This window comes from Protobothrops mucrosquamatus, unplaced genomic scaffold, assembly GCF_001527695.2.
Source record: "Protobothrops mucrosquamatus isolate PMUCROS unplaced genomic scaffold, P.Mucros_1.0 scaffold1970, whole genome shotgun sequence".
Taxonomy (NCBI): Eukaryota; Metazoa; Chordata; class Lepidosauria; order Squamata; family Viperidae; genus Protobothrops; species Protobothrops mucrosquamatus.
This window is the reverse complement of record NW_015388087.1, coordinates 191,789-208,938: the sequence shown is the minus strand read 5'-3', so window position 1 is coordinate 208,938 and position 17,150 is coordinate 191,789. Positions and strand designations below refer to the sequence as shown.

Below are 17,150 nucleotides of genomic sequence, written 5' to 3'. Positions count from 1 at the left end.
GCAGAGAAGCGTTAATAATTCCCTGGAACCAGGCTCGTGTACCCTCCCGAGCTGCCAGTACCAGCCAGGAGGGACACGGATCTAATAAACATGTGGTTGCATTCAGCCTCCCCAAGACCTTGTCCACGTCCTCGGGAGCAACAGAGTCAAACTCCTCCCACACAACCGTCTCAAGACCTGGTCCCGTCTCCTCCCCCTGTAGATTTAATGAAAGTAGGACAGAAATGTACACTTTTCAGCTAAGTTAACAGCTATCTTCCATCTTTAGAGTAAGAGGCTGACCGTGTCCCTTTAATGAATTGTAACTGCAAGACATGGCTTATATAATTGTCTATACATCAATTAAAGGGGAAAGTATTTTGTCAGGCTGTTTTATCTTGATAGTGTTCAGTGGGAGTTAGGTGTCAGGATTTCAGTACACCAGCTGATAGATCCGGTTCCTTTCCCCTCGTTAAACCCCTAACTCTCACTTTCTGATCTGACTCAGCATTTACCTGTCATTTACACTTATTAGAGGTGTGACTTCCTCCAGTATCTCTGAGGAAAACGTCAGTTTTGCCCCTATAATACATCTTGGTTTTTTTCTCTAATCTTCCCTTCTTCTTTTTTTTGCTTCTGTTTTCCCGTAGCAGTGGGGGTTCAGCTCAAATTGGAATGGCTCCAGCAGAAATTATGGGAGGCTACACAACAGGTAAGCATACCAATGTTTTAGTTGAGGTAAAGGGCAAAACACTTCCCTGTTTCTAGATAAATGAACCATATTGATAGGGCTGGGCCAAGTGGCGTTTCCCATACCAAATTTGCAGACAAGTCCTTGGGAAACCTGTATTAAACAGATTTGAGCAAGAGATTAGTTTTCAAATTGCACATTTTGGTAATCCCTTGACAACTTTAATGCTGCATCTGCTGCCAATCTATTCTGAGAACATTAACAATCCAAAGCCTGGCTTGGCACTAAATCCACTGCAGCTGAAACACTGAAATGTCGAATCATATCTACCAGTTCAGTTATTCAAAAGCCACTTTGATTTCATCCAAAATGTTGTATGAGCCCCTTGCACGTCCTTCTTAATTAGGATCGTCATTCTTCCTTGCCTTACAAATTGATGCAAACAACCCTTTTGAGAGAATCTGCTGCTCTGTGCATTCAGTGGCGATTTATTCATTTATCTATCAAAGGTATGGTACCACAAAATATAGGGGCTTACTCTAGATCAGACATGTCAAACACAAGGCCCGGGGGCCGGATGCGGCCCGCTAAGTAGTTTCATGTGGCCCACGAAGCCATTCTGGAAACAGTGAGGGAACGGCCCCCTCTGCCTTGGCCCTGGCCCAGGCCAGCCGGGAGCCAATGTACAATTTTGTGATGGCCATCTATGCTGAAATGCATTCAGTCTTAGCTCCACAAGACCATCTGGACACAGCGAGGAACCAGCCCCGCCGCGTCGGCCCCGCCCCCTGGGTGCATGCTGAGGAGATGTCACCCTTTGTGAGGAATGAAGAAATGCACCATCGCCTGGAAGTGGCCAGCAAATGGCCCTCGCCTACTTCATATATCTGGCTTGATGGGCTCTGGGAGAGGGGTTTCGGCAGGCAGTGGGGCGGACAATGTAGAGCTGGCCATACCCACCCAGTAGGCCATACCCACTCCATCCATGCCCACCCAGTAGGCCGCACCCACCCTGGTCACACCCACCCAGCCCCCCAAGGGCAACCGCAATGCTGATGCGGCCCTCAGTGAAATTGAGTTTGACACCCCTGCTCTAGATTGCTTACAATAAAAACAATCAATTAAAAATCCCTAATAAAATTGCATGACGTGATAAAACTAATCATATCCAAAAAAACAAAAACAAAAACCCAGGTCTGATCATGCCAGACAACTACAGAAAATAGTAATCCCAAGAACAGAGAAAAGGGTTTCCTAAAGGGCAGCCAGGTCAGGGCAAGGCAGAGCTCTGGGGATGGGGGATAGACCGTTCCAGAAGATAGGTGCCACAACAGGGAAGGCATACTCTCCAGTGACCCATCAATAATGGTACTTCAAGGATGGGATCCAGGGCATGCTGGGTTGGTACAACTATGGGAGAAAAACAATTCCTCAGATAACCAGATCATATTCCAATTTATTTACCGCTTTTAGCATTGTCTTAACTGTGTTTGCATAAAAGCACTGAAGCCATTCATCATGAGCTCAGGTGGCACAGTAATGAGATTGCAATATTGCAGGCGAACTCTGCCCACAGCCTGGAGTTTGATCCTGACAGGGCTCAGGGTTGACTGGGTCAGTAAAATGATGACCCAGATTGTTGGGGGCCTTATGCAAATAATCTTCTACATTATAAATCACCCAGAGAGTGCTGCAAAGTTCTATGGGATGGTATATAACAGTGATGGCGAACCTTTTAGAGACCGAGTGCCCAAACTGCAACCCAAAACCCACTTATGCATCGTCAAGTGCCGGGTAGGTGTGGCCCATTGGCTGGGTGTGGCCAATTGGGTGGTCGTGGCTGCAGTGGTAACGACAGACTGGGTGGGACTAAAAAGTTCAATCAATCAATTCCAACTTTGCAAGATCTTTTTTTTTCCGCGAGAAGTTGAAATTGACTGATTGAACCTTTTTTTTTTTTTTGCACGGAGGCCTAAAGTGAAAAGGTTTTATAAAACCCAGCTGAAGGCCTAGGACTGGGGCGACAGCACGCGTGCCCACAGAGAGGGCTCTGAGTGCCGCCTCTGGCACCCGTGCCATAGGTTCGCCACCACTGGTATATAAGTCTAAATGCTGTTGCTATCTTCACATAAGCCAAAAGGCATTTGACTGTGTGGAAACAGCAAGCAAGGATTCTAAGATGTTTGTGTTAAGCAAGATCTTAATATTATAATCTTCATAATACATTTTTAAAAGAAAAACACAGTGGTCTTTTGGCAGAGCTTTCTTCCACCATCCTACCTTGAGGCTAGCTGTCCCCAGTTTCCACACAAGACTTTTTAATGATGTTTGACTGCCTAGTCACAACATGGTGTGGATATGGAGAGAGAATTCTGTACCATTTGTCATCAATCATCTCATTTATCTTTGATGGCAGAGATTTTCATTATTGGAAGGATGTACTGATTTCACTGTTCTGATAGCCACAATCAACAGCATCAGTGGAAAAGGTTAAAAAAAGTCAAGATGATGGCCACATTCCTATGACTGAAGATCTGCCCTCTTTTTTTATGCATCATTGCAGATGACTCCAAGAGGATGTGTCAGCCCAGAGCAAATCTCTCTCTTTCTATCTGATTTGATTTACTTTGAATGTAATTAAAACCAAATTAATTAATGGATTAATCTAATCCATTATTAAGTAATATGGTAACCCATGTATATTTAATAGGGATTTTCTCACATTAAAAATGTACAACTTAGAAGGCCATTCCTAAGACAGAGAATGGGACAACTGATATTTTGGAACCTGATGCTGTACACCCCAGGAAATGGTGTATTTTGAGAGAAAGTAAAGGCAAATTTCAACTTTTGCTCATATTTCTGTTTGTAGAATCCACAAAAAGTTGTATAGGAAGCTTTCTTCTGCTCTGTGGCACTCAACAGTGGATAAGTCGTTAATGGTCATTTTCTCTCTTCTTTCTGTTTTATGTTGCTTCTGTTTACTGTTTTGCAGCCCAATGATACAGATGTAAGTAAGAAGATTTAAAGACTAAAATATTCAAGAGAACCTATGGATTATGTACATCACTAAGCTTTGATTATTGTTTTGTCATTTGTGTGTGAGGTGTGAAGTTCGAATATTCCTCTTTGTATACCCAAATATTACAGACAAATCAGATTAAGTTGCTAAGGACTGGGAACTGGCACAATAGAAACAGATTTAAAACTGATTAAATCTCAAATATATAAAAATAATCCGGCCAAACACTCTACAAATTCTGTGAAGGAAAAAAAAAATCTTAAGTATCAACCCCAGTAGGAATCCAGCTGCAAAGATTACAAAAAGCTCCTTAACAAATCTAAGACTGAGGCAATTGAACTCAGCTTTGTATAACTGCCTTTGCAAATGTGTGATAGTTATGCACTGCACAACTTAAATGTGAAAAGGAATATATGCTGCTTAGGAAATGATCAGACAAAAAAGGGGAGGGGGACCCCACAATTGCTTAACGGGCAGAGAAAGAAACTCAGATAGGATCCTTCCTAACTTATCAGGCTATAAAAAGAGATAGCAGGAGGTTTGTATTTTCAGACTTGCACGATTCTGTTAATGTAGCCTTTACAATAAAATAGGATGATCTCATCTGGCTATGTTTTCTCTCTGATCTACTTGGGGAGGCTGATATCAATCTTGCAAATCTGAAAGTTCTTCTTATTTTTTAAATAAAAGAAGATAAAAATTAATGCACATTAATATAAAGTTAAGAAAAGATTAAAAAAAGAAAGAAATTAAAGAGAAAACTAAATGTGCAAAAAAAGAAAAAGAAAAATAGAGAAGAAAAAAGATACAAAGAAGTGATTCCTGATCTTTATAGCAGTTATAAGTACAGTTATAGATTTATCTTCTCTAAAGCTACATGTCTCTCTTCTTTCTATAATTTACCCTGTCTAATCATCAAAACTATAAATCGTAAGTTCATTTTTTTCTGTTTTTGACAAAAAGTCCATAAAGACTTTCCAGTCAGCAATAAATATAGATACTGTCTTTTCTCTGATCAAAGAAGTCAATTTGACCCTCTCAGCAAGTTCTGTCATCTTCACCAACCATTCCTCCATTGTAGGTTTTATCAATTTTTTTCCATCTTTGTGCATACAATTATCTTGGTATAGTAATCGTATACAAAAAATGTCATGACTTTTTTCCAACTGTGTTCATCAGTCCCAAAAGAAAGACCTCTAGTCTCAATTGTTTATTAATTTTAAAATCCTCTGAATCAGCATATATATGAATCCAAAGTGTTCTAGCTTTTTTACATGTCCACCAAGCATGATATGCCTCTTCTTTTTGTTCACTTTTTCAACATGAATTTGAATTACCAACAGAATATCATTTTATAAACATTATTTAAATTATAACATAGTATAAATGTCAGTCCTTTCAACCACATATTTTCCCATTGTTCCATCTGTATATGATAACCAATTTTTTTAACTTATCATAGATTCTCCCACTTGTTCTTCTATTTCAAATTTCAATAGAAGTTTATGGATTTTATCAATTACATGTTCATTATTTGCATGTAATTCCATTTCAAAAGCACAATAGTCAAAACCAGAAACTTTTTTGTCTATTTTAAATCTTTCTAATCCATGCCGCACAAATCTTTGGTCATGTTCTTCTAACTCCAAAGTGTTTCTATTTCTCAACTATACCCATTATTTCATCCAAACCAAGCAGCAAGCTGCAAAATACAATTTCAAATCAAGTACACTCAGTCCTTCCTGTTTCTTTCTATCCTGTAAGACCATATATTTAACTTGTGGGTTTTTTCCCCATGCAACACAATTTTAGATATATCTTTTTGCCATTGCTTGAATAAAACATCAGTTTTCAAAATAGGAATTGTCTGAAATAAAAACTTCACTCTACAGAGGACATTTATTTCTATTCCAGAAATTCTTCCCAGCAATGTATTTATTCTATATATCTTATCAATTTCTGCCTGCATATATCCTCCTCATCATAATCAAAAACATTTGCTAAAGCAATCTTCAGCAGAATCCTCTGGAATTGCTCTAATTCTCAAGCAAAATTCCTTCTTTTGCAATTCCAGTAGTGCCATATTATCTAATACTTTTTCCAGCTCTCTGTCCATAACTCTCCCAAATTTCCACTTTGTCATTCATTCATTTTACCTCTCCAGATACTTGTTTTACAGAGCTTTTGTTCTTCTCGTCTTTTTATCTCTTCTTTACAGGTCTTTGAGTCACATTTTTTAAAAAGCTGCCAATTTAGGATGCAGTGATTTAGTCAGTTTATTATACTTTAGCTAACATATTGCCCAATTTCTCAAACATTTTCTGAAGTAAATCTGGTGTAATTCCTGTTTTGCAGGTTGCTCTAGCAAGCTGTTCTTCCCTCTGCTATTTTTTCCACTTTTTGGTAGTTACCAAACAAAAGGCAAGCTTTCCCCTCCTTTTCCCCCCCTCTATTATTTTCTTGTGCCCTTAATATAGACCTGGGCCTTTTACTGCCTGTGGGCCACATCCAGTGCTTCGGCTGTTCTTGTCGAGTCCACGGCAGCAGCAGTGGAGTGGCAGCAGCGCTGGGGTGGCAGCAGCACTGGGGTGGTGGGGGTGGGGGTTGGTAGTGGCAATACTCTACATTACAACAATCCCAGTTTCTTATGTGGCCACTTAGGAGAATTGCCCACCCACCCCACCTTAATACTTTTATCCAAATGGCACTTTGTAGTGTAAGCATTGCAGTTTAGCTCATATTATCTTTATCTTTTGTTTTATAAAATTCACCAATTGTCTGCATTCTTAATAGCAATTAAAAAACATTTCCAAGAAGGTCTGGTTTGCTTGTCTATTTTAATTACAATTTATTTAAAAGCAGTTTCACACACACACACAACTCCTTTATCAGTTGTAAACATTCTTACATCTACTTCTTGTTAAGCTTTTTGCTAAAAGTTTTTAATCTTTACAATCCTTTTTTCTTTTTAATCCACAAAGAATATTGACTCACTAAGTGGATTACTTTTATCCTGCCACTCAGAAAAATCTCTGTTTAGCTGTAAATCGATTACATCTGAAAGTGGATAAGAAAGTGAGGCTTCTGTGAACCTAGTGTCCATAGAGGTTGCATCATGGCTGTGAACTTGATTGAAATCCCTCAACTCCCAAGCACTCAATTCCTTAGCTGACCACAAAAAACTGTTTTTGAATTGAATATTTTCATGATCTCTCCTTGTCTGGAAAGACAGCACCTGCCTGAATATGCCATCTGGCTCCCGGTCTCCACCGCAATGCCATCCCCTCTCCTTCAGGGATGTTTAGTCTGCCATAGTTCCTCCCCCAGAAACTAAACACATTAGAAATCTTAAAATCCATAGTAACACAGAATAATTGAGTACCACCAATACACAGCTTCTGAAAGTCAAGTGCTTGATTTCCAGATTGTACATGTCCTGGCATGCTTTGATGTGCCAATGTAAATGTAGGCACAACTAATCATAAATATATTAAGGGAAACTAAACTTTATATGAAGGACAGATTAATTTGTACATGTGGTACATTGGATATCCAATCAGGAATATTTATTGAATTTTCTGCAGCAAACCACACATTTTAATTAACACAGAGACAAATACTGGAATGGTAAACAGGCTACAAGAATACGAATGTCACAATCAGTTCTTGTCTTTAGGAAATATTTGCATTCCTGTTTGTTAATCAGAGAGATGGGATACTGACTCTAAAAACTGATTTGCAGATATCTACATCTCAATTCTGGTCCTCATAACTTCTTGATGCATTTCATAATATAGAAGCAATTAGAAGGTTTATGGCCAGCTTTATGGCTTGGTTTATTCATACAAACAAGTAAATGTTTGTATCAAACAAATTCATTTTGCATTATCTCTCCCAGAGATGACACTAAATTGAATGGAAGAAACCTCTCTTTTTTAAAGCCACCTCATTATATAAAGATAAAAATGGGATTGTTAATTCTCCCTCCACCTCCCTGAAGCCTCTTACAATATAGTGTCCCTGATTTTTTGTTAGCAATCCAAATTTTGAAATATATATATATTTCTGATGCCCTTCTTTGATATTACTTGCCTTCCGTGAATCATCATCACCATTACCGCCACTATCATCATCAACGCCATCATCATTAACGCCATCAATGATGGTGGGCTTTCCATCTCTGGAGGTTTTTAAGAAGAATCTTGATAGCCACCTCTCATGGATGGTTTCATTGACTTTCCTACACATTGCAGGGGTTGGGGTTAAATGATGCTTACAGTCCCTTCCAATTCTGCAATTCTGTGATCATGCTGTTGTTATTAATGGTTATAAAATCCGAAGTAAGTAATGTCTCCTTGAAATTAAACTCTGCTCTTAGTGACTCCCTGGATGTGATCATGCAACAATCTGCAAGTAGATGTCTTCTACTGATTAGTCAAATAATCACCTTGGATCAAAACACAGCATCAGTACATAGTAACAGAGTAAAATTAATGCAACCTATTTGAGTCCAGTAAAATATTCTAAGTTCATCTCCTTGGCTATTGACCACAATCTGATCTTGGTAGGAAGTTCTTGGTTGAATGGCTTTAACTATAAACGTTGGCAGCCTTTCTGAGTGTCCATGTGTTTGTGCTTTAAACAAAGGAAGATAGTCTGTTGATTGGATTCCTATAAGCTATCCTGCCGATTAGTGACTCTGAATGCTGCATCCTGGCTCAAGCATATAGCCGGCAAGCACAGAGAATATATGCAGGATCTTGTATATGTGGAACATCTTATAGATATTTCCTTTCTAAATATGGTGCTTGATGGAATCCTCATTTTATCATAGAATCCACAAGCTCAAATGCTACTCTGATTAAGGCTGCTCTCTGGCCTTGTGTTAGACCCACTGTTGGGTATTTTTCTAGGTGGAAAGTCTTTTTATTCTGGGCCAACCACTTTAAGGACTTGATATAGCAAGTGTTGCTATGTCAGCCTGAGCACTAATATCCAGGGCACCCTGTTTGAACAGCTAAACACAGACACAGAAGCAAGATAAAAATAGGGTGAGATGAATCTGTAGCTGCGATGGAAAGAGAGAGAAGGTGGGGGAACAAAACTGGATGGAGATGTAGAAAAGGGAAAAGTTAATTGAAGAGAGAAAGAAGGAAGGAAAGGAGAGAGATTACAAAAAAGATAAAAGTCTCCAGGTAAATAACCCCTTGAAAGTACAGTACAGGTAATCCTCAACTTACAACCACAATTGGGATGAAAAATTTCCATTGGAAAGCAAGTTGGTGGTTAAGTGTGTCACGCTCAGTTTCATGACCTCTTTTGCCACGGTTGCTAGGTGAATCACTGAAGTGTTTAAGTGAATCATGCAGTCATTAAGCGAATCCAACTTCCCCCATTGACTTTCCTTCTCGGAAGCCAGTTGGGAAGGTTGCAAATAATGATCATGTGGCTCTGAGACACTGCAGCGGTCGTAAATAAATGCTGGTTGCTAAGAAGCCAATGCTAATCACATGACCATGGGAATGCTGTGCAAAAACCAGTCATAAGACACGTTTTTCAGTGCCATTGTAACTTTGATCAGTCGCTAAACAAATGGTTGTAAATCAAGGATGACCTGTAATCCCGAGTCTTCAGGGCTTTTCAGCAGGGATATGTGCAGTATTTGCACTTGTATCCCTTTGCTTGTTTTCAATATTGTTTTTAGCCAGTCTAGGATGATCTGATTCACAGATTATAGTTGTGGGAAGAAACCTTATTTTCTTATCAGGTAAATACAATAATATAAAAAGTCCAGATTTACTGGAAAAAAATACCAGTTATTTTTATTATAGAATTATCCCATGAGAAGTTTTTTTTTTAAAGTAAAAGTGTCAACATTTCAATTGCAACCCAGTCTTTTCCATAAATATCTTGCATATTATTTGTATTCCCAAATAAACAAGTATTTAAATACTTACCAGATTCATAGTATTGCTGATATGTTATTGCTAGAGGTCAAAATATCAGGATGGACCCAGTCAGAGGAACACTACTGTAGGAAATTCTTTTTAATCTACCTGAATAATATGAGTAGTGCTAGAATTAGACAGGAATATTCCATAAATCCAGAGAAAGTACTTAATACAGCTCAGGAAAATGCATCTTTAAATAAGAAATTATTTAAACTCTTTCTCTTCTTTTACAGTGTAGTAATGTGGACGGCTTGTGTCCAATGAACTGTCATGATGATGTAAGTTGTTTAGACTTGGATTTTGCTCATATCTGTAATTCAGTGGTTCAGGGCCAAATTTACTTTCATGCTATATAGACAGCCTAAATCCAGCATGAAAGGAGACCCAGCATCACTATTCAACTACTCTTACTTGTCTTTTTTAATGATGTTTTTACAAATGAAACTATGATAACAAAAGATGGTTATTTGTAGAGCATTGCATGACTACTTTACCTGAAGATCAGATCAGATATGGTGGTGGATAGCAGGCTGAAACTCCCAAATTATTGTGAGTTGAGACAGGAGAAATCATGAACGTGAGCATTCTCTGGGGAGCTCTCTATTTTGGCCCAAAATAAAGTCCCCCCCCTGATTCTTAGAGGTTTCCAAAGAAGCCAGGGCATTTTGGAAGGTCTATGGCAGTGGTGGCGAACCTATGGCATGGGTGCCAGAGGTGGCACTCAGAGCCCTCTCTGTGGGCACGTGCGCCGTCACCCCAGTCCTAGGCCTTCAGCTGGGTTTTATAAAACCTTTTCGCTTTAGGCTTCCGCCACTGTGTGCAAAAGAAAAAAAGGTTCAATCAATCAATTTCAACTTCTCGTGGGAAAAAAAAAGATCTTGCAAAGTTGGAATTGATTGATTGAACTTTTTAGTCCCACCCAGTCTGCCGTTACCACTGCAACCACACCCAGCCAATGGGCCACACCCAGCTAATGGGCCACACCCAGCCAATGGGCCACACCCACCCAGCACCCGACGATGCATAAGTGGGTTTTGGGTTGCAGTTTTGGCACTCGGACTCCAAAAGGTTCGCCATCACTGGTCTATGGAGACCAATGTTAGGGCCAACCATGGTTTTTGTTATGCAAAATTGTTGAATTTAAAGTATTATTTTTATCAGTATTTTTCATTGGGGTATATATGCTGTTATTTTAATGTAGATTGCTTTGAGGCATTCCAGATACAGGTATATAGAAATCTTTTAAATAAGTAAAAATATGCCTCATTGACATAAAAAGATAAAGCTACAGAACCTTTTATTTTCAGTTAATGTTGCATTCCTTCTAGTATAACTTATGATGGACTCAAGGAGTGAATGACGAAAAGCAGCATGGGTGGGGTAAAACCCAAAATGGCTAGAACTTCCTTCCTTCCCTTCCCTTCCCTTCCCTTCCCTTCCTTTCTTCTCCCTGGTCTATAGTTTGTTGACCAACTGAAAGACTGCTCTTGCCAGAGATCTAAACTGAGCCTTAGATGATTTCAAAGATCTCATCTAAAAGAGATGAGACTGTTAACCCTTAGTTTACTTTTACGCAGTCTTCAGGATTCTGGTCTCCCCATGACTTGTTTCACCCCTGCCCAGTGGTGGGATTCAAATACGTGAACAACTGGTTCTCTGCATGGACGCTGCTTCCGGAAGTCTGTTCTGGGCCTGGGCCTCCGAGGCCCAGAATGGACTTCCGGAAGCAGCATCCATGCACTTCCGGAGGGCCATTGTGGGCCTTGCGAAAAAGGGCTAGGGCTTCACCCGGTTTGCTGAACTCAACAAAAATTAGCTACTGGTTCTGCCGATCCGGTCTGAACCAGTTGAATCCCACCACTGCCTCGAGAGATGCCTCGAACAGATTATTCTTGCAGGAATGCAGCCCTCGACATGGAAATACTGCTCTTGAGGCCTATTCTTGACCTAAAACTCCTCCCCAAAGTTTAACCTTTTTCTGAAGATTCTGTCTTTTTCTTCCTGCAGAATCTGAATTGCTACCTTATTGATAACAATGGATTCATACTTATTTCCAAAATCTCCCAGCAGGTAAGAAGGAATGAATGAGTGGCTCTTGATCTTATTTATCAAACTGAGTCTGGAAGAAACACTAAATAAAATGGTCAGACTAGGAAATCACTACCTATATTTCTAAGGTTGCTCACATTTACCCTCCTGGAAAGCCTGGCATACAGTTCTGAATGCCATCTGTTCTTCATATTGCAGAAAAAGAGAAATATTCACAACATGTGAGGTAATTATATCAGCTGCATTTAAGCATTTGTAATGGAAGCATCAAATAAATACAACGAATTTTGTTCTTGTCCTAGCTGTATATACTTTGTCATACCCCATCAATTTTTGGAGTGCAGCCCTGTCATGGCACTCAAAATCCCAGGGAAACAGAGCATGCCATTAGACTAGCATGGGTGAGATACACCATCTCACATTGAAAGTTTAAGTTTTCATTGTTAGGAAGAATTGTTAGTGCAAAATTCCTTCTGTGATGCCTTAACAGTAAGTAAAGATAAAGGTAAAGGTTTCCCTTGTTCAGTCATGTCCAACTCTAGGGGATGGTACTCATTTCCATTTCCTAGCCAAGGGAATCAGCATTATCTGAAGACATTCCCATGGCTATGTGGCTGGCATGACTATACACCAAGGCACATGGAATGCTGTTGCCTTCCCAATGAAGTGGTACCTATTTATCTACTCACATTTGCATGGTTTCGAACTGCTACATTGTCAGGAACTGGGGCAGAAACAGGAGCTCACCCCGTCATGCGGTACTTGGGTGTTGAACTGTCAACCTTTTGATCGACAAGCTCAGCTTCTTAACTGCTAGGCCAGGGGTAGGCAACCTTGGCTCTTTTATGACTCGTGGACTGCAACTCCCAGAATTCCTGAGCCAGCGATGCTGGCTCAGGAATTCTGGGAGTTGCAGTCCACGAGTCATAAAAGAGCCAAGGTTGCCTACCCCTGTGCTAGGCCAAAAGTACTTGCCCTTTAAAATATGTTTAGATGCATATGAGTATGTACCAAAGACTTTTAAGGAACCTGTCAACTCCTACTTTGACAAAGCCATGTCAGACTAAATGTATCTTGAGTAAACAAAATGTTTTGATAGATGTCAGAGATCTTCTTCACATACTAATGCATCGTAATAATTTTGAAACCTCATTCAAGCACAATATTACTGCAGCAATGTAAAAATCTGAGTAAAGAAAAGGTAAGAAAAGGAAGAAGGTTGCAGTACATTTCCAGTATTAGAACTTGAAAACATAAGAAAATTAAGAAGTGAGCTTGCTTGCTATCCTATCAGAAACTTCCTTGGGCAAAAGTGACCTTAAACTACAAGGAGATTTGAGCAAAATAGCTTAATTGCCTTAATACCTTCCATCTCAGCAGAGGCAGCACTATTTAAATAATACATCAAGTGTTCAAACCCTTTGCATTTATTCTCATCCTTACAAAGTAGGCCATTATTATTATCTTGCACATTGAAGGCAACACATAATGGTTTGTCTAAAGCTTGCCTCAATCTCCAGTGATCTGAAGCCTCCCACTGTATTCATACAGCATGCTCCAACCAGTAAACTGTACAGATTTACTCGTTTTCTGAGTACATTAACCAATGAATTTGCAGGATTTGCTTAACAAGCCCAGTCAAGCACAAAAAGGGGGAAAAAAAGTTAAAGCTAACAGATTTAGCAAATTTGGTGTGCATTTGCTAAGTGTTTTTACAGCCTGATTATAAGAACATAGATACTGAGTTCAAAGGTAAACTGAGCATGGACTTCAGTTTTTTCAATTTAATGCAAGGGTGTCAAACTGCTGGCCTATGGGCCGGATGCATCATAGCAAAACTGTGCCCACCCCATTGCCGGCAATGGCAAAAAAGTTGTGATACGTTGCGACACGTCATGTGACGTTGTGAGTTTGACACCCCTGATTTAATGTGTCTTACTGTGCTTTCACTTTTTCCCCAAACAACATAAGTACATAGTCCTTATGCCCTTAAAGAATTTGCTATATAATAATCAGTAAGTATTTCATCCTTGCAGCCTGTGGCAATATTCACACAACATCTATAAACCTGGTTACTGAATTAACTCTTTTTCAGGTTCACAAAATACAGTGAACTATAAACAAATCAACAGACTGTGTTTGCAACATTCTAGGACACTTTTTTAAAAAGCCTATTCTAACAATCAGTTTTAGCCTGTTGTATTACTACTTTAATTTAGCCTGTTGTATTATTAGTGAATATTTAACTCACCTGCTTAAGAATGTCCTGCAAAACAAAACCTATGATTTAAAAACTGTCCAGAAACTCTGTTTTTATATCATACCTGCTTGCCGTTGCAGATTGGAAAATTCTTGGGAGAAGTAGATGGTTCTGTTACAACTCAGCTCGTAAATATGGGGATGCTCAAAGAGTAAGTGTCATCATCTCTTCCTTATATTCATCTCCTTTCAAAGAAGACCCTGTTTGAAGCAAAATGCTTCACAGCATAATCAAAATAAGGATGGAGCTCCCTAAAGATTCATTGACACGAGAGTTAGACTCAGAATCTTTCTTAAACAATGCTAATTGTGCACGATCAGAACATGTCCATAGAGGAACCCAATGGCATGATGGGTAGGGTAAAGTTATTATCTGAAGAGAGTTTCAAGCAGAAACTCTGTACTGCCATCTAGTGGTTTTCTGGAATTTAGCATCTCAGATCTGGTAGCTTTAGCCACCTGCCAGGGTTCTTTCATCACTTTGAAGGTGCCCCAGAGCCACCACGGCTGCTAGTGCCCCCATGAAAGTGGTGTGTGTGTGCAAGCCATAGGCTCCCTCCATGTAGCCACTAGCTTTCTAAATAAGAATTGATTTGGGATGGGGATTCCCAGCAAGAACTTTGACTTGGGACCTAAATTACTCTTCTTATGCTCTGAAAGTGCCTCATTCCTAATAATACTACCGATTAAAATAAAGACAGACAGGATGAAGAGAGTGGACGATAGCGGAAGAGCCAGTTTGGTGTAGTGGTTAAGGCACCAGGCTAGAAAGTGGGAGACCATGAGTTCTAGTCCTGCCTTAGCCATGAAAGCCAGCTGGGTGACTTTGAGCCAGAACATTCATTCTCAGCCCAACTCACTTTACAGCAGGGGGTCCTCAAACTTGGCCACTTTAAGACTTGTGGACTTCAACTCCCAGAATTCTGTCCACAAGTTTTAAAGTGGCCAAGTGTGAGGACCCCTGCCTTACAGTGTTGTTGTGGAGAAAATAGAAGGAGAAAGGTGTGTTGGATATGTTTCCCATCTTGAATTATTTGTAAAAATAATAAAGGCAGAATATATATATAAATACATACCTACATTTCTGGTTTTGTTAGTTTTGTTCCCTATAATACACGTTTCTTCTAAAGAACTGCCGGTTCTGTCTCACTCACTTTGGCAACTATGATATGCAAATTACATGATTATAAGTGCAATCTATCTGTAATGATATAATAAAAAAACTTTGATGAGAGGAATGTCTGCTGACTAGCTCAGCCATCCTTATGTTTATGCAGCATGTGAACAAATATTTAAGATCAATATATTTCACCACCCACATTTTGAAATGCAGCTAGAAAGATGTCAAGAAAACAGTTTCAAACACATACCTTTATGTCACTGTAACTGTCAGAGGTACAACACACATTCCTATATTATCAAAATAACCAGTTCTGGTATATTCATGTTCCAAACTTGGACATTTCATATATTATCAGTCGAGCATGAAAATCAGAACGAAAGGGACAGATGTTACCCTGTGGATCTTCCCCACTTCATTACTTCCTGTCTCAATCTCTTTGGTTCTTACAAATACTAGTTTTATGTTTGGTGTAGTATAGAACTTTTGATTGCCAGGGGTTTCATGTTCAAAGACCACATTTCTGAAAAAGTCTGTTATCTGGAACCATAGAAATTTGGTGCCATTCACTGTAGATGAAAATAACTTATATGGGCTACAGACTGAGTATACAAAGGGTCCAGGACAGGTACATTTAACCAAGAGGATATAAGGAGCACAGCCAGAACTATCTTACATAACATTCAATATTATTTGTTTCTGGTCAAAGAAAATAACACAGCTGCTATAGCAGTGGTTCTCAACCTGTGGGTCGGGACCCCATTTGGGGTCGATCGACCATTTCACGGGGGTCGCCAAGCAAGGCTGTCTGCCATTTTTTTTGTCCGCCATTTTTTCCCCCTTTTCCAGCGGGTGCCTTACCTCCCTTGGGCTGGGCCAGCTGGTGGTCGGCCTGCTCCGTCTCTGCTGCTTGCCAGCTACGCCTAGGCTGGCACGGGGCGGAACCACGCATGCGCGGCGCTCCCAGGCAGGGAAAGTCCTCGACTTACGACCGGTTGGGTAGTCCTCGACTTACGACCGGTTTAGTCCTCGACTTACGACCGGTTTAGTCCTCAACTTACGACCGGTTTAGTCCTCGACTTACGACCGGTTGGGGTCGCGGCATTAAAAAGGTTGAGAACCACTGTGCTATAGTTAGGTGGAAAAAGTGACTGAGATGTCATTCTTTGCCAGAATGGACTTTGGAGTGAATAGAATAGTAGCTGTGGTTATTTTGGTAAATAATATATAGTATTTGCACATCGCAAGAGCACACTGCAAATGTAGTACAAAATCTCTTCTTTGAATATAGCAGATAAATCTTGCTGTGCAATATCCAACTGGAGGCATAAATGTACTGTAGGTATTTGCTTAGAGTATGAACTAAAGTCAGTTCAGTGCATTAACTGAATTTAAATCTACGCAAAAGTCATGTGCAAGGCAGAAGAATAGGTAGCTATGGGACTATAATGCAATTGTATCATATATGCCTTGATTAGTTTCTGCCATTTCCACTAAAAAGCGTCCTGAAGAGCCGAACTCTGAAGAACACTTTGAAATGCCATTGCTGATCAAGCAGCATTGGGGTGGGTAAATGATGGCTTTTAGAATAAGGGAATAAAGAGAATTCTGGGAGTTGAAATTCACCCAACATAAACTTCCCAGAGTTGAGAAACACTGTACTACACAAAAGTTCATGGTCACTTTTGTGTTTCTGCAGAGTGAAGATGTTTGATTACCAAGCCATGTGTAAAGTGCCCCATCACCATCATAGTGGTACCCGTCCTCTTCTCAGTGTAAGTATCTCCATATCATAAACTACATCGTGAAGTCACAGCCAGGCTTGGAGCATAGAACAGAATGATGCAAAGAAGCTCAGAAATGCTTTTCTTTCTGATGAGATTAGTTGCTTTTGTTCTCCCAGAACAAAAGAGAACATCAAATACAGAATCATGGCACTGGAAGAGACCTCAGAGATCTTCTGGTAAAACACCCGTTCAAGGCAGGAGACTGTATGCCAGTGGTTTTCAACCTGTGGGTCGGGACCCCATTTGGGGTCGATCGACCATTTCACGGGGGTCGCCAAGCAAGGCTGTCCGC

At 40.0% G+C, this 17,150-nt stretch overlaps 1 protein-coding gene across 1 annotated transcript in view; it reads left to right on the top strand.

The window, feature by feature from the left end:
• Positions 1-17,150, top strand: part of CACNA2D4 (calcium voltage-gated channel auxiliary subunit alpha2delta 4) — a 132,212-nt gene that overhangs the window by 99,779 nt on the left and 15,283 nt on the right. The window contains exons 18-23 of the mRNA XM_029285629.1: positions 630-691; positions 3,666-3,680; positions 9,877-9,921; positions 11,651-11,713; positions 14,033-14,103; positions 16,771-16,846. Coding sequence (XP_029141462.1) covers positions 630-691; positions 3,666-3,680; positions 9,877-9,921; positions 11,651-11,713; positions 14,033-14,103; positions 16,771-16,846 — 332 coding nt within the window. The remainder of the gene's footprint in view (positions 1-629; positions 692-3,665; positions 3,681-9,876; positions 9,922-11,650; positions 11,714-14,032; positions 14,104-16,770; positions 16,847-17,150) is intronic.